This window comes from Podarcis vaucheri (genome assembly GCF_965113315.1).
Source record: "Podarcis vaucheri genome assembly, chromosome: 17".
NCBI lineage: Eukaryota > Metazoa > Chordata > Lepidosauria > Squamata > Lacertidae > Podarcis > Podarcis vaucheri.
The window spans coordinates 14,643,910-14,669,168 of NC_138755.1; the positions used below are offsets into that span (position 1 = coordinate 14,643,910).

Below are 25,259 nucleotides of genomic sequence, written 5' to 3' on the forward strand. Positions count from 1 at the left end.
CCTCTGTCCCCGGAGCTTGCGGGGCTGGCAAGGGGGAGAAGCGATCTTCTCCCCGCCGCCCCTCGCTTCAAAAGAGGTCCGGGGACAGCAGGGAAGACGCGCTGCGCTTCCTGCTGTCCCCGGAGCTTGTGGGGCAAGCTTCGTTTTGCGAAGCAAGCCCATAGGGAAATTCGTCTTGCGAGGCAACTAAAAAATGAAAAAAACTTTCGTTTTGCGAGTTTTTCGTCTTGCGAGGCGTTCGTCTTGCGGGGCACCACTGTAAATAACTTTCGCCACAAAGACAGTTATCCATTCTAACATTTATGAACTGGATTTTAAAGAGCTTTGTGTTCTTTATTTCCAAGAAGAAGAAAAAAATCTGTAAATATAAGCTGAATATTTGGTGGGCGTAGGACGGGGGCGGGAAGCCTCAGGCCGGAAGGTCAAATATACTTTTGCATATGGTTACACCCACCTCTGCTACATGGCCCCTCAGAAAGCTGCTCACGAGGAAATATGGTCCCTGGACACACACAAAAATTAGGTTCCTCATCCTGAATAGCTCAGGTGGTTAGAGCATGGTGCTGATAATGCCAAGGTTGCAGCTTCGATCCCTGTAGGAGACAGCTGTCTCGGCCGAGTAGACCTGAAGGAGCGTCTCCTCCCCCATCATCCAGCCCAGACACAGAGGTCCAGCGCCGAGGGTCTTCTGGTGGTTCCCTCCCTGCAAGAAGCAAAGTTACTGGGAACCAGGCAGAGGGCCTTCTCAGTGGTGGCACCTGCCCTGTGGAACGCCCTCCCATCAGATGTCAAGGAAACAGAAAACTATCTGACTTTGAGAAGGCACCTGAAGGCTGCCCTGTTTAGGGAAGTTTTTAATATTTGAAGTTCTATTCTGTTTTAAGTGTTCTGTACGTAGCCACACAGAGTGGCTGGGGAAACCCAGCCAGATGGGCGGGGTATAAATAATAAAAGTATTTATATTATTATTATTGCATGGGGTTGGACTGGATCGACTCTTCCAACTCCACAATCCTGTGATTCTATCCCTGCTCCAAAATATGCCATGTTGGTATAAAGTGTTAAAACTATCTGTAGGAATTGTGCTTGGCAAAGCAAAACAAGCCATTTTTTTAAACCGCCCAGTAATATGGCTGATAGTATCCAAGTTGCCATCATCTTAAAGCAGCCATAGTCCACATTTGTTTTTATGGTGGGTGAAATCTCTCTTCATTTTATCTGACCTCTCACTTGCACATGAAAAACCATTCAGTTTGAATTCTTTCTAACCCCCCCCCCCCAAGAAGTCTCGCTTACACACAGGAGGTTACGTTTGGTTTTATTAGATAGAAGAAGCACATTCTTTTTCTTAAAGGCAAGTGTGGGCGTTAAAACAAACACAGTGTAGAAATAAACCGCAGGGATATTATCTGTGCGTATCGCGTACATTCACCGACGCCACTCTAACGAACCGGAATGGAGCCAACGCATTCTTCGGAGGAATAGAGCAGATCGTCACAACACAGCAAGGCAGGTGAAATGGTTTGGTACAGAATTCTCTTAGCGCAGGCCAACGTCTTCTCAAACACGACGCCTGTGCAATCCCAATGGTCCCCTTAGAAGTCAGCATTCCCTTCCCTTCTCTCGCGACGCCACCCTTGGCGGCTAACCAATGCGACTCTTTCCGCATGCTCAGCCATGGCGCAACATGCTCACTTCAAGGAGAAACTCTGGCCCCTTGCGGGGGGGGGGCATCAAACAGGAGGCCCCCACCAAGGTCCCTGGAACGCAGTGTTTTTGCTGACCTGGATACAGTCATACCTCATGTTACGGACGTTTCAGGCTACGTATTTTTCGCTCTATAAGACGCACTAGACCATAAGACGCACCTAGTTTTTGGAGGAGGGAAACAAGAAAAAAAAACATTCTGAATCTCAGAAGCCAGAACAATGAGAAGGATCGCTGCGCAGTGAAAGCAGCGCTCCCTCTCGCTCTTCTGGCTTCTGGGAAAGCTGCGCAGCCTGCATTCACTCCATAAGATGCACACACATTTCCCCTTACTTTTTAGGAGGGAAAAAGCGAGTCTTATAGAGAAAAAAAATACGATACGTCTTTTCAGGTTGCGTCCTGCGGCGACCCGGAAGTACCGGAAAGGGTTACTTCCGGGTTTCACCGCTTGCACATGTGCAGAAGCGCTAAATCACGCTTTGCGCATGCGCACAAGCGCTAAATCGCGCCGCACACCTGCGCAGATATGCTGCTTCAGCTTGCACTCTTTTCAGGTTGCGCACAGGCCTCCAGAATGGATCCCGTTTGCAACCAGAGGTACCACTGTAGAAGAGAATAGCTGAGAAGAGTCAGAAGGACTTCCGGTTGAAGCAAGCATACTTGGGACATGGAGCATGCGCAGAGAGCAGCGGCAGCATGTTGCTGCTGGCCTGCACTAGAATGTCTAACTGGAGTTATTCCATGACCCGCTGTCAGCACCGGGTGGGTGAGTGGGGAGGGGGGTTAGCAGCACGTTCATCAGATACCATTCAAACGCTCCCATCTAGAAGGCAACCACTTTTGTAAAAACGTAAATAAATTTATATTAAAAAAGTCTGAAAAGGTCTTAAAAAAATATAAAAAACACAAAAGAACCACAGTTCAAAAAAACCGTTTCTTTGCATTTTAAAAAATGCCACTGAACAAAGACATATCAATTCCACTGATTTACAAGATTTTGGGTTTTGGTTTCTGGGTTGTTTTCCTCCCTGTCTGGAGTAGTTAAAGAGTATAGGCTGTCATCTCGCCTATGCCTTGACATCTTTGAGATGGGTGACGAGCCAAGAACTTGTCAGAACTGCATACCGTGACATCTTATTTTCTTGTTCCATGTCTATAAACAAGATTATTAAATGTTTGCTAATAATTCCTATTGGGTGGTAGTCAGTTCCCGCAATTAATTAAATTCCCAGTTCTGGTGGGCATGTTCCACTCCTTAACCTCTACACGTTTTGTGCCGAAATGAAAAGTATTAGCAGATAGAATGGAAAATGCTGCGTATTTTAACCATGTAATTTGAGGGCACTGCCATGTTCTCAAATGATGCATCTTCTCAAACCAGCTTCAGAGCATCTTGCCATGCTTTTAATGTTTTGGTAGCATAACTGACAGCTGCAGAGTATTCTGAAACACAAAAAAGAAAAAGAAAACAGAGGATTACTTTTCAATACAGTTTAAAGCTTTTAATTGTTCAAAGGTATAAATGCTTTATACAAACTTGTTCTAAATTTTGGACAGCTAACTTCCCCCAAAAACTTTATTCCAAGGCAAAATAAACGAGTTCCCTTGAATTGTAAAGGAGCAAAATATTGGTTAAAAGGTAAATCAAGTCATGAAAGTAATTTTAGGATTTAGAGTCCCAATAATGAAGCTGGCATTTATTACCACTTTTAAAAGTTCAAGTCACCAGGGACCTTTATGGACCTCAACCCACACTCACACAGAAGATCCTCAGTCCCGAGGGATTTATTTGGGCTTTAGCTCTTACTTTACTACATACTCAGTTATTTGTTCTACATCTAGAATGCCATGACCTATAGTGAATACATGAAGCAAAGAAGGACAGGGATCCAAGGAAGACAGGACACATTTTCTCTGTATCAAATGCCATTTCTTGGGAGCTGCAGAATTCCTTCCCACTAAAGGCAAAGGAAATTCATAAAGTATAAATTTGCCATGCTAATTGCATGGACCATTAAGAAGGCTGATCGCCGAAGAATTGATGCTTTTGAATTATGGTACTGGAGGAGACTCTTGAGAGTCCCATGGACTGCAAGAAGATCAAACCTATCCATTCTGAAGGAAATCAGCCCTGAGTGCTCACTGGAAGGACAGATCCTGAAGCTGAGGCTCCAAGACTTTGGCCACCTCATGAGAAGAGAAGACTCCCTGGAAAAGACCCTGATGTTGGGAAAGATGGAGGGCACAAGGAGAAGGGGATGACAGAAGATGAGATGGTTGGACAGTGTTCTTGAAGCTACCAGCATGAGTTTGACAAAACTGTGGGAGGCAGTGGAAGACAGGAGGGCCTGACGTGCTTTGGTCCATGGGGTCACGAAGAGTTGGACACGACTAATCGATTAAACAGCAACAACAAATTTCTTACAGTGAAAGGTGTGTCCTCCCAAGTCTCACCTGGGAGACCCTTCTCTTCTCTCAGCAAAAATGAGCAATTCTAGATTTACCTGGAGTTAACCAACTCTCTCTACACACACATATATATTCAGTTTTCCTCCATGTGTGGATGCTTAATTTATATTATTCTATGTTGCCCATACAAAGATATTACGTATAAAGCAACCTAGAAAGGACACATTTATGTGGAACAAAGGTAACGTGTTTTAATATAGTTTTGCCTGTTTCCTATGTATATGCCCGGGTTATCTCCCGCTTGGACTACTGCAATGCGCTCTACGTGGGGCTACCTTTGAAGGTGACCCGGAAACTGCAACTAACCCAGAATGCAGCAGCTAGACTGGTGACTGGGAGTGGCTGCTGGAACCACATAACACCGGTCTTGAAAGACCTACATTGGCTGCTAGTACGTTTCCAGGAACAATTCAAAGTGTTGGTGCTGACCTTTAAAGCCCTAAACGGCCTCAGCCCAGTATACCTGAAGGAGTATCGTCCACCCCATCGTCCAGCCTGGACACGGAGGTCCAGCTCCGAGGGCCTTCTGGTGGTTCCCTCGCTGTGAGAAGCAAAGCTACAGGGAACCAGGCAGAGGGCCAGAAGCACGGTCCGTTGCAACTGCGCCTCTTCAAGCGGCTTTAAAAAAAAGCGCAAGATCTTTTCATCTTGCGAAGCAAGCCCATAGGGAAATTTGTCTAGCGAAGCAACGCAAAACCGAAAAACCCTTTCGTCTAGCGAGTTTTTCGTCTTGCGAGGCATTCGTCTTGCGGGGCACCACTGTATATCTGTTGCTCTCCTTTCGCTACGCACTAACTTTTGAAACACGTTTAAAGAGTTCAGACACAAAGATATTGGGAGGAATTAAAAATATATTACTTTCAAGTTCTGCTGGGTTTCCGCCCAGTCCATGGAACCGATCAGGGGTATAGTAGTCAGCAGCAAGCTTGTTGCTTTATTGGCGTTTTCCTTCAATGTCTTCAACACTTTATCCACCGAAACCTGGAAGTACAACAACAATGAAAGCAAATTCCACTGAATTAAAAAAAACCCCACAGACACCACCCATATACTTATGAGTTGATATGTATAGGATTGCATACTGGAGAAGTTTAAAACAATATTTAAATGTCTCAGGCATGGGTAGGCAAACTAAGACCCAGCCCAATCGCCTTCTCAATCTGGCCTGCAGACGGTCTGAGAATCAGTGTGTTTTTACATGATTAGAATGCGTGCTTTTATTTAAAATGCATCTCTGGGTTATTTGTGGGGCATAGGAATTTGTCCATCCCCCCCCAAAAAAAAACTATAGTCCGGGCCCCCACAAGGTCTGAGGGACAGGGGACCAGCCCCCTGCTGAAAAAGTTTGCTGAACCCTGGTCTCAGGTAAACTTTGTGATGCACTGAATTCAAAAATTTGAGTTTGCAGCTGACTGTTGAGAGGAAGGGGGGAGGAAGAGAGAGATCCTGGCAAACTTAGCGGTATATCAAATGCATTACAGTGGAACCTGGGAAGCCAAACGCCTTTGAACTTGAATGTTTTGGCTCCCGAATAATCAAAAACCGGAAGTGATTGTTCTGGTTTTCAAACGCTCTTTGGAACCCAAACATCTGATGTGACTTCCGTGGCTTCCGATTGGCTGCAGGAGCTTCCTGCAGCCAATCGGAAGCCGCACCTTGGTTTCCGAATGTTTTGGAAGTCAAATGGAATTCCAGAACAGATTCCACTCAACTTCCTAGGTACCACTGTACTGCTAAAATATATGCAGGGGGACATGAGAAATCTTCCTCCATGTTTCCCCAAAATACTCCTCCCCATGAAAACAGGGGGCAACTATGTTGATTTTTAGTGCTGAAAGGAAAGAAAGAAAATAAGCAGAACTGGGAAGAAGACGAAACACAAATGAAAGAAGAATGGATTTTAAAGCTAATGGGCTTTGCAAAACTGGTGAAACTAACAGCAAAATAATGAAACTGACATGAGGACGATTCCTGGAAGACTGGAAGTCCTTTTGGGAATATCTGAAAAAATGCCATGATCAGATGAAATCGCAAGCAGGATTTGAAATATAAGCAGTGGAAGGAAAATGATAATACACTGGTACCTTGGTTTTTGAACGGCTTGGCTCCCAAACAAATCAGCTCCTGAACACCACAAACCCAGAAGTAAGTGTTCCGGTTTGCAAACGTTTTTTGGAAGCCGAACAGACTCCCGGAATGGATTAAGTTCGACAACCAAGGTACCACTGTATTTGAAATGTAAGAATATGTTGTAGGTGAAATTTTCTCAGAGTGCAGTATGTAAATAGGATGGGATTAAGAACAGCGTGGAAGGAAAGGCGGGAAGTCAAAAGTTTAAAGAGAAATGTAAAACAAATTTGAAATCTGGAATTTATATGTAAAGATTTAAAAGTGTAGTAAAAATTTCATCTCTGCCAAAAAGGGGGGGGGGGTCCCTTCTGAATATTTTTCGTATCTCCGTAAAACTGGGATGTCACCACAAACCTGCCAGCGCCTGCCCTTCTTCTTTTCCCCCCAATTTTTTATTGGTTTTCACAACATTATAAACAAACAAACACATAAGACAAACAAACATAAATCATAGCCTTATTGAAAATTACTCTTATTAACATTGTTAAGTGACTTCCTTGCTTCCCCTTGGTTGAATTTCATTGCATATCCTTTTAACGGTTTTCCAAATTGCAGTTCTTATAAAATTTAACTTAGACATTAACATCCTTAGATCTTCACATTATGAAATTAAACATATTAATTCATCACTTAACATATTAATTCATCACGTAACATAAATAAAATCCTAAGCCAATTAAGTATCTGCAAGCTGTTTTCAGTTAATTAAACTTAACATATTTAACTAAGTAATCATTAATTTTTGTCCATTCTTCCTGATACTCCTCCTCGTTCTGGTTGCGGACTCTTCCGGTCAGGTCAGCTAGCTCCGAAAAGTCCATCATCTTTATCTGCCATTCTTCTATCGTTGGTAATTCTTGGGTTTTCCACTTTTTAGCTAACAAAATACGAGCAGCAGTTGTGGCATACAAAAATAATTTAACATCTTTCTTGGGCAATTCCAAACCTGTTTTTCCAAGAAGAAAGGCCTCTGGTATGTATGGCGCCATTTTAGCTACCTAAGGATCTCCGCTTGGCAACCAAACCGAAAAGCGAGAAGCAACTGTCACTCACGGTTTCTTCGTGTTCCTTCCAGCAGTCGTAGTCTGTGGCCATGGCAATGCTTGCATAGCAGAGACCAGCTTCCCTGGCAAGAACCACTTCGGGGACCGTAGTCATGTTGATGACGTCGCCTCCCCAGCTGCGAAACATGAGGCTCTCAGCTCGGGAACTGAAACGCGGCCCTTCAATGGTGATCATGGTCCCTTTGGAGTGGGACTTGATGCCAAGCTTCTTGGCCACATCCATAAGGACCTGGACACACAGAGACAGGACCGTCTTTAGCATATGTGCCGCTAGGGTGCAAAGATCCGCCCAGCACCCCCAAATTTAGTTTAGCAGTCTTGTTAAAATCTATTTTGGTAAAGGGAGGGACGCGGGTGGCACTGTGGTCTAAACCAGAAGAGCCTAGGACTTGCTGATCAGAAGGTCGGAAGTTTGAATCTCCGTGACGGGCTGAGCTCCTGTTGCTCAGTCCCTGCTCCTGCCAACCTAGCAGTTCGAAAGCACGTCAAATATAAGCAGAAGGTAAACGGCATTTCCGTGCACTGCTCTGGTTCGCCAGAAGCAGCTTAGTCTTGCTGGCCACATGACCCGCAAGGTGTACGCCGGCTCCCTCGGCCAATAAAGCGAGATGAGCGCCGCAACCCCAGAGTTGTCCGTGACGGGACCTAATGGCCAGGGGTCCCTTTACCTTTACCTAAAAGGTAAAGGACCCCTGACAGTTAAGTCCAGTCGCAGACGACTATGGGGTTGCGGCGCTCATCTCACTTTCAGGCCGAGGCAGCCAGCGTTTGTCCACAGTTTTTCCAGGTCATGTGGCCAGCAGGACTAAACCACTTCTGGCACAACGGGACACAGAAACCAGAGCAGCGCACAGAAATGCTGTTTACCTTCCTGCCGGAGTGGTACCTATTTATCTACTTGCATTTTGACGTGTTTCCGAACTGCTAGGTTGGCAGGAGCAGGGACCTAGCAAAGGGAGCTCACCCCATCGTGGGGATTCGAACCGCCCACCTTTCGATCAGTAAGCCCAAGGCTCAGTGGTTTAGACCACAGCGCCCAAAAGCAGCAAGGCACCAGCCCTTTAATGCACCTCTTTAAAAAGTAATATGCAGGTTAACCACAATAACAAGTCCTCCCCCATCCTTTTTTTTGTAATGCACAAAATATGTACAAATTACCACTGGGGGAGTGGTAATTCTGTATTGATTTGTTTTGGATGTTTGTATGTGATGCCAATAAAAGGTTTGATGATGATGATATGGGTACTATTTCTTGTTTCTCCCTCTTTGCATCTTATATTACTCTGTGTACTTTTGTAATTTTATAATTATTTTCCTAATAATTATAATGATAAAGTAATCTGCAGGGAGAACAGGGAAGTGGCTCAGCATTTATCAAGTGGCAACCCCCCCCCCCAATATCAACATTAAATGAAACAGGAGGGGATAAAGCTGGAAAGGAAAACCAGCAACATGTTTCTCTTTCACCCCCTTCCTATGCATTCGTTAGCACTTTCTGCTGATGTACAGGCTGTTGAGATTCCAGCCGCAGACGACAGACTCAATAAGCGAAGATCCACAAACCTCTCTAGTTTTGGCGCAGAAAGGTTCTGCCATAGGGATGTGGCAGACTCCTGGGAGGCCGGGACAGCTCCCATCATAAAAGGTGAGATGCCTTTTGGTGGTCCTGTGGGTGGGGAAAAACATTGATTAGAAATTTTAAAAAACACCTGATTGGCAAGGAAAGGTCAGCATGTTTAGTTACTGTAGTATCAATGCCACCCATTCGCCTCTTTTTTCCATCTTGCGAGCCGACAGAAGATCAGTAGAGTAGGGGTCAGCAAGGTTTACCTCGCCTGGACCGGTTCACTCCAGCAGAGATTTCTGGAGTCTGCGCACCTGCAATTTCCGGTGTCTGTGCGCCTGCGATTTCTGCTGTCTGCGCAGATGCGATTTCCGGCGCCTTGGAAGCGAGTCCCCGTGCTGCGCAGGTTTAGCGCAGCACGTAGGGACTCACCAAGCGGGTGCCTTGGTTCGGGGGCGGCTCAAACAACCCCCATGGGCCGCCTGTCCTACATTCCTGAACATTCTCCTACATTCCTAAACATTCCCACACTTAGGTTTCCCCTGAATCAAGTATGTGTAGTGTGGTCTGAGCACCGAAGAATTGATGCTTTTGAATTATGGTGCTGGAAGAGACCCTTGAGAGTCCCATGGACTGCAAGAAGATCAAACCTCTCCATTCTGAAGGAAATCAGCCCTGAGCGCTCACTGGAAGGACAGATCGTGAAGCTGAGGCTCCAGTACTTTGGCCACCTCATGAGAAGAGAAGACTCCCTGGAAAAGACCCTGATGTTGGGAAAGATGGAGGGCACAAGGAGAAGGGGACGACAGAGGACGAGATGGCTGGACAGTGTTCTCAAAGCTACAAACATGAGTTTGACCAAACTGCGGGAGGCAGTGGAAGACAGGAGGGCCTGGCGTGCTCTGGTCCAGGGGGTCACAAAGAGTCGGACACAACTAAACGACTAAACAACAACAACGAGTGGTCTTTGGTTCCAGATTCACAAATCGGTATTTTCATTACAACCCCTCACCACCCCATTAATATAATCCATATATGAAAAGCACGGTTGCTTTGGGAATAAAGCTTCTGCTCCAGCCCAAGATCTAATTCAGTGATTGCCCAGCCTAGCTTCTCATATAAGATCTCCATCTTTTTTTTACCTGTCTATGAACTGATCTATTATGACAACGTCTCCAGGCTGAATCTCTTCTCTCAAAGAACCACAGGCTGTGGTCACCAGCAGATGAGTGCAGCCCTCTTCCTTCAGAGCCCACAGATTGGCACGGTAATTGACATGTGTCGGAATGATGGTGTGATGCCTTCCATGCCTACGTAGAGAAAGAGGGGAGGGGAAGAACAGCAAAGCTAAAATTCAAGACGGGGTTGGGGGAAGCAAACAACTCAGGGAAAGATGCGTTTCCTGTTGCGGTTAGGAATGAATTCACCAAACAGTGGTTTTATTCTGTTCCACCACCTCTTTAAAAGCAATTTACTTATGTAAGAATGGTGTGAGGAGAGTAGCTGGGGATCAGGACCAATAGATCTGGCCAATCCAGAGGCTTCAACTTGCTTTCCCATTTCAGGGACAAATGTCATACACCTTGTGTGCCAGAAGCTATGAGGGTTTAGTACATATAGTTTCTAAGGGAGCAGGTGGTGCTGTGGTCTAAACCATGGAGCCTCTTGGGCTTGCTGATCGGAAGGTTGGTGGTTCAAATCCCCGCGATGGGGTGAGCTCCCATTGCTCTGTCCCTGCTCCTGCTAACTTAGCAGTTGGAAAGCACGCCAGTGTAAGTAGATAAATAGGTACTGCTGAGTTGGAAAGGTAAACGGCGTTTCTGTGCACTCTGATTTCCATCATGGTGTCCCGTTGTGCCAGAAGCGGTTTAGTTCTGCTGGCCACATGAAAGCTGTCTGTGGACAAACGCCGGCTCCCTCAGTCTGAAAGAGAGATGAGAGCCACAACCCCACAGTTGCCTTTGACTGGACTTAACTGTCCAGGGGTCCATTACCTTTTTTACCTATCCATTAGTCCTTCCATGTAGAATAGTTCTCGATCTCATTCATTAATTTTCTTTTGTTTTATGAGTGTTTTATCTTTTTGTCTGTCTTAGGTGATTTTTTATAAGCAGCTTATAGGAAGGTTGGCAGTTCGAATTCCCACGACGGAGTGAGCTCCCATTGCTCTGTCTCAGCTTTTGCCAACCTAGTAGGTCAAAAGCACACCAGTGCAAGTAGATAACTAGGTACCGCTGCGGCGAGAAGGTAAACAGCATTTCCATGTGCTCTGGTTTCCGTCATGGTCCTCCATGTGCCAGAAGTGGTTTAGTTCTGCTGGCCACATGACCCGGAAAGCTGTCTGTGGGCAAACGTCAGCTCCCTCGGCCTGAAAGCGAGATGAGCGCCACAACCCCATAGTCACCTTTGACTGGACTTAACCATTCAGGGGTCCTTTCACTTTCCCTTTCTACATATAGTTTCTGGTTCAAATCCTCAGCCCTGGGATTCAAGGCCTGGGATTTTAAGGTTTTTAGGACTGGTAGATTTTATAATTTTTTATGTCTCTGTATTCTTCTGTCCCAAACTCTCAGGAAAGTTTACATTTAATTTGCACCTATCTGTTAAATTTATATCCCAACCTTCCTTACAGGGCAGCAAAAACTTCTGTGATTAAAAACAAAACTCCACAATTTAAAAAAGAATAAAAACATATTCAAAACATTTAAAAATCCGTTAAAAACAATAAAACAAACTGAAGTACAGATGAAACAAAATAACGTGTCTGCACAGGCCAGCTGAAACAGGTAAGTTTTCAGCAAGCATATGTGTTTCCAACACAATTAACTGAACTTGGAAGTTCTAAAGAAAGAGGAACAATTTTTAAGGCAGAGAACTCAATAAAGCCAATCAAGAACTATAAACCAATTAAAATTTACTGAAATGCTGGCGATAATTCTCAGCATTTAGCGTGCATCTTTAGCAGGTTAGATGCCTTGATTTAATACATTTATGGCAAACCTTAATTTTTCAGTAGAAGAGAAATACAAGTGATGCTTAAGGAATTCTTACCTGGCTAGAAGCACACAGTCAACGTTTTTTATCTTCCCCAAAATCAGAGCATCTGATGGCTAGAGTTAAAAACAGAAATAACACAAGACAGGGATGGAAGACAACACATTACAGAATGCCAACTGTGAATTTTAAACAATCTTAATTGCTATTTAGGCATGATTAAGGGGGCGGGGGGGGGAGATTCTTATTATTTATTTATTTATTTATTTTCATTTAAAACAATCCAATAAAAGCCACATTAATACAATACCAAATTAAAATTGAATTAAAAAAGCCAATTATCCAAAAGGCTATTGGTACCTACCTTTCCATAAGGCGTATCAACGTATTTTTCTGTTCGTCCTTCTAATATGTCTGGGTCGTCCAGACCGGTCCCTCCGATAATTCCAATCTTGAGCACAAGAAACACGCATTAGTTTGGAAGACAACTGAAACTATTACTAAATGCTACACCACAATACTGTTTGGTTGTCACCTGCCCCCACCCCACTCGCCATTCCCCCCTTCCCTCTCCCCCTTTCTTCTTCTTCCTCCTAATTGTTTAAACCAATTCATGAATCAAGAACTAATACACTGACCACTAATAATGAAACATATGTTGTAGATATTTTTCCACATTTATTATGCTATTTTTGTGATATGCAAATAACATGAGAAAACTTTCTGCTGTACTTTATTGGAAGGAGAAAAACAACCATTTCCTTAATAACAATTTAAACAATTTATTTAACTGAAACAATAACACTATAGCATATGGATCCATGTTTGTTAACTGATGTGGTTAAACAATTTTTTTAAAAAAACAACAACTTAGACTGAGTTTTAGCACACATGAAAAACGTAAAACAAATCCTTATTCCTGATGAATAAGTCTTTGGATTATAATTTAACTTGAATAGGAAACTATCGTTAGAAAGATTTTCCCTCCAAAAGCATTTTATTTTAAAAATCCGATGTATATTAAAAAATGTGATTTTTCAAATTATTTTTTTAATAAATAATTGATTTTTATCCACCCTGATTCCTGCAGAAATCCCTGTGCCAGCGATGGGAAACCGGTGGGACTTCCACCATCCTTGACCACTGGGCACTCTGCCTGGGAGAGAGGTGAGCGAAGGCTGCAAAACCATCTGGAGGGGCTTTGTGCAGAGATGACCTTGGAGAAATCCAGCGTGGTTCAAAGTTTAGTAGGATTGTTGGTGGCCAAATGAAGTTGTTTGCTGGGGTGTAGCAAGAGCGGGTGATGATTTTATTTTTTCCCAAAAAAATTATTGGTTTTCACAATATTATAAACAGACAAACACACAAGACAAACAAACATAAATCATAGCCTTATTGAAAATTACACTTATTAACTTTGTTAAGTGACTTCCTCGCTTCCCCTTGGTTGAATTTCACTGCATGTCCTTTCAACGGTTTTCCAAATCCCAATTCTTATGAAATTTAACTTAAACATTAACATCCTTAAAACTTCACCTTATGGAATTAAATATATTAATTCATCACTTAACATAAATAAAATCCTAAGCCAATTAAGTATCTGCAAGCTATTTTCAATTAATTTAACTTAACAAACTTAACTAGATAATCATTAAATTTATTCCACTCTTCCTGGTACTCCTCCTCCTTCTGGTTGCAGACTCTTCCGGTTAGGTCAGCTAGCTCTGAAAAATCCATCATCTTCACCTGCCATTCTTCTATTGTTGGTAATTCTTGGGTTTTCCACTTTTTAGCTAACAAAATACTAGCAGCAGCTGTGGCATACAAAAATAATTTTACATCTTTCTTGGGCAATTCCAAAGCTGTTATTCCAAGAGCGGGTGATGATTTTAAGGTGTCCAGCGAGCCCATGGTTAGGACTCGGCTTGCGGGCAGATAGCGTCACTTTAGGATGGAGCCTGACAACTTGTGACTCAGCCAGTTTACGTCATTCAACTGCCAGACCCAGGGAGGATGATTCCTCAAGAAGGCAGAGTTTGGGCATCTCTGCTACAACAATGAAACCATTCTTGTGCTGGGTTGTGTTTTTTTTTTTTAAGGTCAGGAATGGAAAAAACCAATCACCCTATTTTTAGTCTTAGGCAGCTTCCTTACAGCTGGCTGGGATAGGGAAGGGAAAACTCTGCCACCCACACGCATTTCCTCTTTCCGCAGAGGGCAGCCAGTGTGCCAGTCCGGGGCTTTCCGCCTCAACCAGATGAGAACAGCAAATAGGTATGAATGGGACTGATGGAAAACCAACCATCCCTGCCCCCAGCCTCAGTAATTGGCTCTAGGTCAGGAGTCAGCAAACTTTTTCAGCAGGGGGCCGGTCCCCTGTCCCTCAGACCTTGTGGCGGGCCAGACTAATTTTTTTTTTGGGGGGGAGAACGAATTCCTATGCCCCACAAATAACCCAGAGATGCATTTTAAATAAAAGCACACATTCTGCTCATGTCAAAACACCAGGCAGGCCCCACAAAGAACCCATAGGTGCATTTTAAATAAAAGGAAACATTCTACTCATGTAAAAACATGCTGATTCCTGGACCGACTGCGGGACGGATTTATAAGGCGATTGGGCCAGATCCAACCCCCGGGCCTTAGTTTGCCCAGCCATGCCCTAGAACTCTTGCCACTGTAGAGGATTCTTTATATTTTTTGTTGTTTTTTTTTTTTAAAATCATTTTTCATTTTTGTTCATGACATACCGTATTTTTCGCCCTATAGGACGCACCTTTTTTTTGGGGGGGGAATAAAGAAAAAAAATATTCCCCCCTCCCAGCCGCGGGCTCCCCAGGCTTGCGGATGTCTTCCTGAAGCCTGGAGAGCGAGAGGGGTCAGTGCGCACCTACCGCTCTCGCTCTCCAAGCTTCAGCGAAAGCCTGCATTCGCCCCATAGGACGCACACAGATTTCCCCTTCATTTTTGGAGGGGAAAAAGTGCGTCCTATGGGGCGAAAAATACGGTATATATTCCTCCCTCCCTCCCCTCCAAGACTTCCCCCAACTTGCGTTTCTGGTTTGTTTCTATTTTCACCCGCTTTGCTATCTCTCAACAGAAAAAGTTATTAATAACATAGCATCAAACCTTAAAAACATAAAAACAAAATTAAATACATCATCTTATTTCACTATCTTCCAAACATTTTCTGATGCTAATAATGTGGATGTTTATTTAAATCCTGTCATCAAGTCTACTGCCTTTCTTTGTTTCTGCAAATATAATATGAATGGTTCCCAATCTTTTTCAAAGTCTCTGTTGCCTTTTTCTCTTAGTCTTTCTGTCATTTTTGCCACTGTAGAGGAGTCTGAGGAATGAAATAGGCACTCAGTTTGTGCTGGGCATTGGTGAAGCCAGACAGGTTTCACTTTTGCCCTAGCTGAGCAGATCTGTTCCTAGAGCACAGCTGATGTTTGTTCCGCAGCTGCCGCTGTTGCTTCTTTGGCGATCCCTCGTAGCCGAGTAAGATTGTCTTCCATGAACGTGATCTTTACAATGTGTACATAAGTCACTGTGGAGGCCAATTCTGCATGCTCACATCCTTCCACAGTGAGGGTTTGCCAAATGTGCCTTCCTCTTGGCACGTTTCTCCCTTGCGTCCTGAGTTCGAGTGTCTTCAAAGTCCATGACACCTTTGGTGAAGGCGGTTCTCCAACTGGAGCGCTTGCAGACCAGTGATTCTCAGGTGTTGGCGGGCCGGATTTAGAAGGTGATTGGGGCGGATCCGACCCTCGGGCCTTAGGTTGCCTACCCATGCTCTAGGTAATAAGGCTTAAGTCTTCCGTTAGCGAGTGGAACGACTCCAGTACAGTGATACCTTGGTTATCAAACTTAATGCATTCCGGAAGTCCGTTCCAAAACCAAGATGCCCTTTCCCATAGAAAGTCATGCAAAATGGATTAACCCGTTCCAGACTTTTAAAAACAACCCCTAAAACAGCAGTGTAACATGAAATTTACTATCTAACAAAATGAAAGCAACAAACAATGTACTGCAGTCACACAATCAATCAATCAGTAGCTGAACTGAAAGAAATTCACGATATATCTGAAAGACAATTGTAATCAATTGAAATCGCTTATAGGGTTACAAGACGTTTTGTAAGGAGAACTATATGAATTATTGCGAAAGAGGACTAAGAAGGAGTTTGTTTATGATTTGGATTTCATAGCAATAACTATTAAAATAAAATGCAAAATTAGAAAGGAAGTTAGAAAACCACCAGTCGACAGCCATGATTAAGTGGGCACAGGACATTGGTCATAACATTATGTTTGCTGACTGGGAAAGGTTGTGGAACACCGGTATCAAATTTACGGCATGTAATGCCTTAAAGGAAAATATTATGAAAATGATTTATAGGTGGTACATGACTCCAGTCAAGCTAGCAAAAATTTACCATTTGCCTGATAACAAATGTTGGAAATGTAGAGAAACTGAAGGTACTTTCTACCACCTTTGGTGGACATGCCCGAAGATTAAGGCTTTCTGGGAAATGATATATAATGAAATGAAAAAGGTACTTAAATGTACTTTCCCTAAGAAACCAGAGGCCTTTCTCTTGGGCATTGTCGGCCAATTGGTGTCAAAGAAAGACAGAACTTTCTTTATGTATGCAACAACAGCAGCAAGAATACTTATCGCAAAGTATTGGAAGACACAAGATCTACCCACCTTGGAAGAATGGCAGATGAAAGTGATGGACTATATGTCATTGGCCGAGATGACTGGCAGAATCCGCGATCAGGGAAAAGAGACGGCGGAAGAAGAATGGAAGAAATTTAAAACCTATCTTAAGGACTATTATAAACTTGATGAATGCTAGAATGTCGAGGTTTTCAGAAAGAAAGAGTTACAGCGATATAAGATTAGATTAAAAGGAAAGACTAAGATGACAGAGGTTGGACAGAAATATTTAGAAGTTGCTAAAAAAACTTTGGACATTGGGATGCAGAAAGGGGAGGTATGGGGGAGTCCCAGAAAAGAGGTTTATGAAAAAACGTTTTGAAACTATACGTGTTTGTATGTTCGTTTTTATGTCTGTTTGTTTTTAAAAATTTTGTAAAACCAATAAAAATTTTATAAAAAAAAATAGAAAACCACCAGTCGAGGTTGATGGAAGTCCTAGGCGGTGATAGCCAAAGGTCTGTTATGTTTTCTAAGATGGGATGTAATGTTTGGAAGACATGTATAAAAACGAATAAAAAATATATTTTAAAAAAATCAGTAGCTGAACTGGGTTCCACCCAGTCACAAAAACAAAAAAGCCACAAAAACGCAAAATAAATAGCAAAAACAGACAGACCTCAGCAATAACACTCAAAAAGGAAGTGTGTCACTCAAAATGGAAGTGTGTCACTCAAAACGGAGCACGTTTGACTTCTGAAAAAAGTTTGCAAACTGGAAGTTACTTCTGGGTTTGCAGTGTTTGGGTTCCAAGTTGTTTGAGTACCAAGGCATTTGAGAACCAAGGTACCACTGTAAAGTCAAAAAATGAAGTTCCCCTGTAACTATCAAAAATTAAAGCACCGTAGGGGTGGCTTTAAACATCTAATAGCTTTCTACTTGCAGAGAACTCTTTCCACATCAATTTGTCTACCGTGGAATCCCCACGTTGCAGGAATTTCTGGGAGGAAATCCCCAGAATTTGCAAAAGGTACATGTCAGGCCTGTTAGACCTGCCTTAAAATAACCACCTCAGGTAAAGTTTAAGAGCATCGAATGAGTTGTCTCTTAAGCAAGCTTGGCTGTCGATGCTGGCTTCACTTAGGAACTTAAATAGAAAACTATCTTAAAAAGCAGAGACATCACCTTGCTGACAAAGGTCCTTATTGTTAAAGTTATGGTTTTCCCAGTAGTGATGTATGGATTTGAGAGCTGGACCATAAAGAAGGCTGATCCACGAAGAATTGATGCTTTTGAATTCTGGTGCTGGAGGAGACTCTTGAGAGTCCCATGGACTGCAAGAAGACCAAACCTATCCATTCTGAAGGAAATCAGCCCTGAGTGCTCACTGGAAGGACAGATCCTGAAGCTGAGGCTCCAGTACTTTGGCCACCTCATGAGAAGAGAAGACTCCCTGGAAAAGACCCTGATGTTGGGAAAGATGGAGGGCACAAGGAGAAGGGGACGACAGAGGATGAGATGGTTGGACAGTGTTCTCGAAGCTACCAGCATGAGTCTGATCAAACTGCGGGAGGCAGTGGAAGACAGGAGTGCCTGGCATGCTCTGGTCCATGGGGTCATGAAGAGTCGGACACGACTAAACAACAACAACAATCTTTAAAAAGATTTTTCCTCCAAAAGCATTTTATTTTAAAAATAAATAACTGGGAGATTTCGAGGAACCCCGAGTTTTCCTGAGACGCAGCTCGAAAACCACTGGATTAAGTAAACCATTGTGGGGGATAAATATCTGTGTTGCCAGATACTTACAATAAATAAACAGCAACAGACATAAAATACTCCATCCCGTGCCTACTTCTTTAAGACGGACCTCTTTTTTATTTAAAAAGATCTTTCTTCACTTTCAATGATAATAGGAACATTTATTTCATTAGGCTAAGGCTATGTGGTTCTTGTGATCAGTCCAAAGCTCTGGTTGAAGTTCATGCCATAGCTTGGAAGAACCTGCCAAGGACCAGGAAACAGAAACACACATTCTTTCTGATTTGCTGCCATCTTGTGGCATGGAAGTGGTAGTGCAGGCAAATTGGGTGCAACATAAGTGAAGACAGATTTGCAATTTCCAGTGTGCTCCTAAAAGCAGGGTGGATAAAAATCAATGCTTAAAAAAAATAAAATTAAAAAAAATGGATTTGTTTAAATTTAAATCGGATTTTTAAAATAAAATGCTTTTGGAGGGAAAATCTTTCTAAAGATAGTTTTCTATTTAAGTTACATTATAGTCCAACGGCTACTCATCAGGAAATAAGGATTTGTTTTAAGTTTTTCATCAGTCTAAGGTTGTTGTTTTTTTATCATTTAACCACCTCAGTTAACAAACATGGATACACATGCTATAATGTTATTGTTTCAGTTAAATAAATTGTTTAAATTGTTATTAAGGAAATGGTTGTTTTTCTCCTTCCAATAAAGTACAGCAGAAAAGTTGTCCAGATACAAACAATAATTTCATAATTGCCTGTCTTTGTATTTCTAATAGTATAACCAAATCAGTAATTTTTTATATAACTGTAAAAACCACTCTGAAAATTTATTATTCCAAAAATGAAGCCTTCATCTGGTTGTAAATGTTAAGATTATACCAGCAAGAACGAGTCTTTCTGTAAAAAAATGATTTAAATCGATTTGATTTAAATCAAATCCACCCTGCGTAAAAGCATCAAAGAAGGCTGGAATAATATTGCCTGAATGTTACCATCAAAAGGTTCCCGTGTCACGCAACTGAAGCTACCATTCCACATTACAAATACAGTGGTACCTCGGGTTAAGTACTTAATTCGTTCCAGAGGTCCGTTCTTAACCTGAAACTGTTCTTAACCTAAAGCACCACTTTAGCTAATGGGGCCTCCTGCTGACGCCGCGCCGCTGGAGCACGATTTCTGTTCTCATCCTGAAGCAAAGTTCTTAACCCGAGGTACTATTTCTGGGTTAGCAGAGTCTGTAACCTGAAGCGTATGTAACCTGAAGCGTATGTAACTTGAGGTACCACTGTACCCAGCTGGCAACCAAATCCCTTCCACATAGAATTATAGAGCTGAAACGGATCTTGAAGTTTATCTGGCAACCCTCGCTGTTACGCAAGAGCCAGAGCTACCAACTTGGGCTTCTGAGTTTGGTTGCTTTTGGGTTTCAATTACATTATGTTCTGCTGTGATCAGCTGGATCCCATTTTGCTGCAAAAGCAATCTATCTATGCGCTTGCTCCAACTGCTTAGTAATGAATGTTACACCTGTGCAAAACAGAGAGAGGCTTTCATCAGGCAAGGATAAAATGCACAGGCCTCAAGTTTTCTGAAACTGTAGGCAGCACCGAGTTCGTACTGTTAAGCCAGTTGAAGTCAATGGGATTAAATGAGCCTAACGTTGTGATGTATGGAAGTGAGAGCTGGACCATAAAGAAGGCTGATCGCCGAAGAATGGATGCTTTTGAATTGTGGTGCTGGAGGAGACTCTTGAGAGTCCCATGGACTGCAAGAAGAACAAACCTATCCATTCTTAAGGAAATCAGCCCTGAGTGCTCACTGGAAGGACAGATCGTGAAGCTGAAGCTCCAATACTTTGGCCACCTCATGAGAAGAGAAGACTCCCTGGAAAAGACCCTGATGTTGGGAAAGATGGAGGGCACAAGGAGAAGGGGATGACAGAAGATGAGATGGTTGGACAGGGTTCTCAAAGCTACCAGCATGAGTTTGACCAAACTGCAGGAGGCAGTGGAAGACAGGAGTGCCTGACGTGCTCTGGTCCATGGGGCACGAAGAGTCGGACATGACTAAACGACTAAACAACAACAACGTTATGCTGAAGACTGGCCAGAGGGAAGATACGTGCTTGAGATGAAGGAAGGGAAAAGAAGAGGAGCAACTTGACCACTGTAGCAATTGCCTCCTGTCAGTGGGGGTCTTCGCCACTTCTCAGGTGGGGAGGGGTGCTGCAGCAGAGAGGCCAGAGTTGTGCGGATGCCCAACGCAGAAACACCAGATAAGCTCTATCAGGGCACCTGCGCAGCCATTATCTCACCACCACCTGGCTAGTACCGCCCCCCTACCAAAGTGGTAGCAACTCCATTGCAGGGAAGCTACAGCTGCAACTCTATCCCACTGGCCAGTGTTTGAAATTAGCCAGGAGCCAGGCACATTTTGTCCCTGATTACTGGCCACTTGTGGTCACAAGTGAAGATACCTTCACTCGGTGGAACGTCTCCACCCCATTGATCTGCCCGGACACTGAGGTCCAGCACTGAGGGCCTTCTGGCGTTTCCCTCACCGCAAGAAGCGAAGTTACAGGGAATCAGGCAGAGGGCCTTCTTGGTGGTGGCACCTGCCTCCCGTCAGATGCCAAGGAGCTTCACAATATTCCAATATACCTGAAGGAGCTTCTCCACACCCATCGTTCAGCCCAGACACAGAGGTCCAGCGCCGAGGGCCTTCTGGCGGTTTCCTCATTGCAAGAAGCCATGTTACAGGGAATCAGGCAGAGGGCCTTCTTGGTGGTGACACCCGCCCTGTGGAATGCCCTCCCATCAGATGTCAAGGAAATAAACAACTACCTGGATTTTAGAAGATGTCTGAAGGCAGCTCTGTTTAGGGAAGTTTTTAATGGCTGATGTTTTAATGTATTTTTAATCTTTTGTTGGAAGGCACCCTGAGTGGCTGGGGAAACCCAGCCAGATGGGCGGGGTATAAATAATAAATTATTATTATTATTACCTGGGTAGAGTGTTAGGAACTCATATACATAAGCTAGGTGCCAAGTGGCTCCTTAAACCAAGGTTACAGTCACCAAAATGGAATGTCTAGTTGCCATTTTGGGGCAAGTCTTATTTTTCGAAAGATGGACTCACTGTGGCTGACCCTCAGTTGAACATCTAGCTAGTTCAGATGTCAACCTTGAGCTGGGTTGAGAGATCTGAGAACTTAAAGAAGAAATGTCACCTGACCCAGGGACAGTCCACATATATACAGTGGTACCTCGGGTTAAGTACTTAAATCGTTCCGGGGGTCCGTTCTTAACCTGAAACTGTTCTTAACCTGAAGCACCACTTTACCTAATGGGGCCTCCTGCTGCTGCCGCACTGCCGGAGCACGATTTCTGTTCTCATCCTGAAGCAAATTTCTTAACCCGAGGTAATATTTCTGGGTTAGAGGAGTCTGTAACCTGAAGCATATGTAACCCGAGGTACCACTGTATTGGCCTCTTTTTCTTAATGGTGGCACGGGCCATTCAGAATGTAAGAATATTCTTCACAACTTTGAGCAGGGCATTGGGGTGGGAGACGTGAAGACAAGCAACAAAAAAATCGCTATAAGTTTCTTCACTACTCCTGCTAAGGTTGCACCAAAAATGCATTTTGGTTCCAGAAATCCATTCTGATGGGGCAGATAAAATGCAACGGATAGAATTTTAAAGGATGTGTGTCATTAGTGTGTGAAAACAGTCAAGCTCCAAGGATCCCCAGGCATGTACCTCCAGATGGTAGATACCATCCTGGCATTCCCTCTAGGCCACGAGTGGCCAATATCCCGGTGCAAAATGCGCCTGGTGAATTTTGAACACTGTTCATGAATGCCGGCCATTGTGACTTCAGGAATATCCCCCGCCTCTGCCAATTTTCTTCCTAATTTCACATTCAGAATGAAGACTAGGGAAAAGTCTTGGAAGCCCAGTGCAGTTCCAGGGGGGAATCCCTCCCCCCAGCTTTTCAAAGAGAACTGGGATTCTCATGTGCAGCAGAACAGTGACCAGCTCCAGCCCTTCTCTCTGAGCTTGGAGGTCAGGAGGAAAGGCAAGGTTTCGCCCTGATCCCATCCACCCCCTGGCGGAATCACCTATCACAAGCCTGAATGACTTTATAGGTTTCCCCATGAAGTTGGAAACGGTTTGTCCTTATAGCTTCAACAAACCCTAACGCCTGTCGGCTACGTGTGACACATTCAAACTTTGTGGACACACAGAATAATTTTTTAAAAAAGGATAAAAAGGGACAACTCAAGATAGGTTAAAAATAATACATACAATGAAGGCATGAAAGAGACAAGATCAAATTCAGCAAGATCTCATTGTTTCCTCACTGTACAGTGGTACCTCGGGTTAAGTACTTCATTCGTTCCGGAGGTCCGTTCTTAACCTGAAGCACCACTTTAGCTAATGGGGCCTCCTGCTGCTGCTATGCCGCCGGAGCCCGATTTCTGTTCTTATCCTGAAGCAAAGTTCTTAACCTGAAGCACTATTTCTGGGTTAGCGGAGTCTGTAACCTGAAGCGTATGTAACCCGAGGTACCACTGTGATAGGAAGCATTCTACCTCTACAGCTCTTCTCAAGAGGAGCGGCTGCTGTGTGTGTATCTAAGTGCATGCATTCTGTCAAAGCAACAGATACAATCACTGGGAATATCGATCACGTGGATTGGAACTATCCAAAGAATGCAAATAGGCCGTTCATGGTATTTCAGCGTGCCCTAAAAATCAACGTGGTATCCTGTATAAGGAACAGGTTCTGTGACTCACAGGTCGGTTGGTTAGAACTTGGGGCTGATAACGCCGAGGTTGCAGGTTCGGTCCCCTTATGGGACAGATGCATATCCCTGCATTGCAGGGGGTTGGACTAGATGACCCTCAAGGGTCCCTTTCAACTCTACTATTCTAGGATTGTATGATATAGGTGTCTAAACGCACGACAGTTCACCAGATTTCTAAAAGCCGTTGATTAGCTATATTTGAGCGGCACATGGTGGAAAAACGCTCTGTGACTAATAGAGGAAACTCATCTGAATAATTAAGAAATAGAGGGTGAGAACTCAGCACATGTCTCAGACTCCAGATCACTTACAGCAGATCCATTACTCTGGATGGTCCTATGGGGCAGCAAACAAGGGGAGTGGAGGCAGGGGTAAAAGCGCATTCACAGGGCAACTGTTTTCTTTGCCGCACAAATCTGGGGGGTATTCATTCCGGGATTCTTAATACTGTAGTGTGCGGTGTTTCTAAACCACTGTGCTTTCCAAGAAAGAAGAAGAAGAAAACCCCGAAGGCAAAATCCTCGGTTTAACAAAAGCCAGGGACACTTGGCCAAGCGTCCCCGAGCATGTTTGCAGAAACCCACCGTCGCCTGTGCACAAAGCCCGGCGTGTCGCCAGACACTCCTCGCGCTCAAGCGGGGTTTACTCTCGGGTAAGTGCACCCAGGGGACTCCGCGCGCGCGCACACCCTCCAGGCTCCAGCACTGCTGGAGAAGGCGCCTTTACGCGCGCCAAAGGCGCCTAGGCGCACGACTTGTGCAGGCCGACGGAGATCCCCAAGGGCTCCCGGCCCACACCAACGCCGCCGCGCCCGCGCGCTCAGGCCCCGCGCACGCCCAGGCCCCCTTCCCGTTCCCCGGGAGCCCAAGGGAGCCGCCCCTTCGGGGAAAGGGAGCCGCCGAGCTGCGTCCCCAGCCGGGAGAGGCGGCAGCAGCAGCAGCAGCAGTAGCAGGGAGGCGCCTCGCTTACCTTCACGGGCGGGCAGGCGGCGGCGGCTGCAGCCATGTTGCTCGGGGAGGAGAAGCGGCGGAGAGGAGGGCGGTCCCTGGCCAGGCGCGCCCACCGGCTCTCCGCCCCCGGCAGGAGGCGAAGCGGAAAGCGCGGGGATCCCGCCCAGCCAGCCAAGGGGTTCTCGTTTGTCGCTCCAGTTCCCTTCCCTTCCCTTTTTTATTTCAATTAATACATTTATTTAGTTAGTTCGTTCTTCAAATTAGAATTTTACAACCGCATATCCAACATACAACTTAAAAACAGGATTCCAGAGAATCTCCTGGATTTCTCCTCTCCCTTTGTGGGTCCTGTTATCAATCATTTCCTTCTAAACATGCAAATCCTTTACGTCTCCAAAATTCGCCCTTAAACTACAAGTGTCATTTGTCGCTGCAGTTTCCTAGGCAGTACACGGAATCTAGGTGGAAACCTTGGGAAGAAGCCAGGTTAAAAGAAACACCCGAGCAAGCCGACCGCAGCGATCATTGCTGGCCGTGATCGTGATCCACACAATAGATCCGGCTGTGGCGCGTTAATTGCGCAAAGCGCGGCGGGGGCACCCCAAGTCAGCCATTTATTCTTTGATTGGTATGTTCTCTCTCTGTCTCTTCCTCTCTCTCACACAGACAAACTGCATCACGCTGGAAGCAGCTTGCAACTCAGATAAACACCACAGAAGCTTAATAAGTGAGCGAAACAAGAAAACAACAAGTTCATAATAACATGGCAAAACTTTAGCAAGTATAAGAACAGGAGAAAAAACCCCCAGCATATTCCAATATAGCAAGATTATATGCAGCGTCCATAGCAAAAATAACAAGGGAGCTGATAACAAGGTGCTGAAAACGCCAAGGATTGGGACCCCGTAGGGGCCACCTGCATATTCCTGCATCGCAGGGGATTGGGCTACGTGACCCCAGAGGCAGGGCCATCGTTAGCATATGCGTAGCCGGGGTGCAAAGATCTGCCCAGTGCCCCCCAATTTAGTTTAAAGGTAAAGGGACCCCTGACCATTAGGTCCAGTTGTGGCTGACTCTGGGGTTGGAGCGCTCATCTCGCTTTATTGGCCGAGGGAGCCGGCGTACAGCTTCTGGGTCAT

At 44.4% G+C, this 25,259-nt stretch overlaps 1 protein-coding gene across 1 annotated transcript; it reads right to left on the reverse strand.

Annotated features, from left to right (window-relative positions):
• Positions 1–1,301: 1,301 nt before the first annotated feature.
• MTAP (methylthioadenosine phosphorylase) lies at positions 1,302–24,255 on the reverse strand. The gene is made up of 8 exons (XM_082205197.1): positions 24,140–24,255; positions 12,293–12,379; positions 11,986–12,044; positions 10,077–10,244; positions 8,934–9,036; positions 7,360–7,599; positions 5,035–5,157; positions 1,302–3,150 (listed from the first exon to the last, which is right to left on the reverse strand). The coding sequence occupies exons 1-8, from the start codon at positions 24,173–24,175 to the stop codon at positions 3,112–3,114; spliced, it is 855 nt and encodes a 284-aa protein (XP_082061323.1). The 5' UTR covers positions 24,176–24,255; the 3' UTR covers positions 1,302–3,111.
• Positions 24,256–25,259: the final 1,004 nt, after the last annotated feature.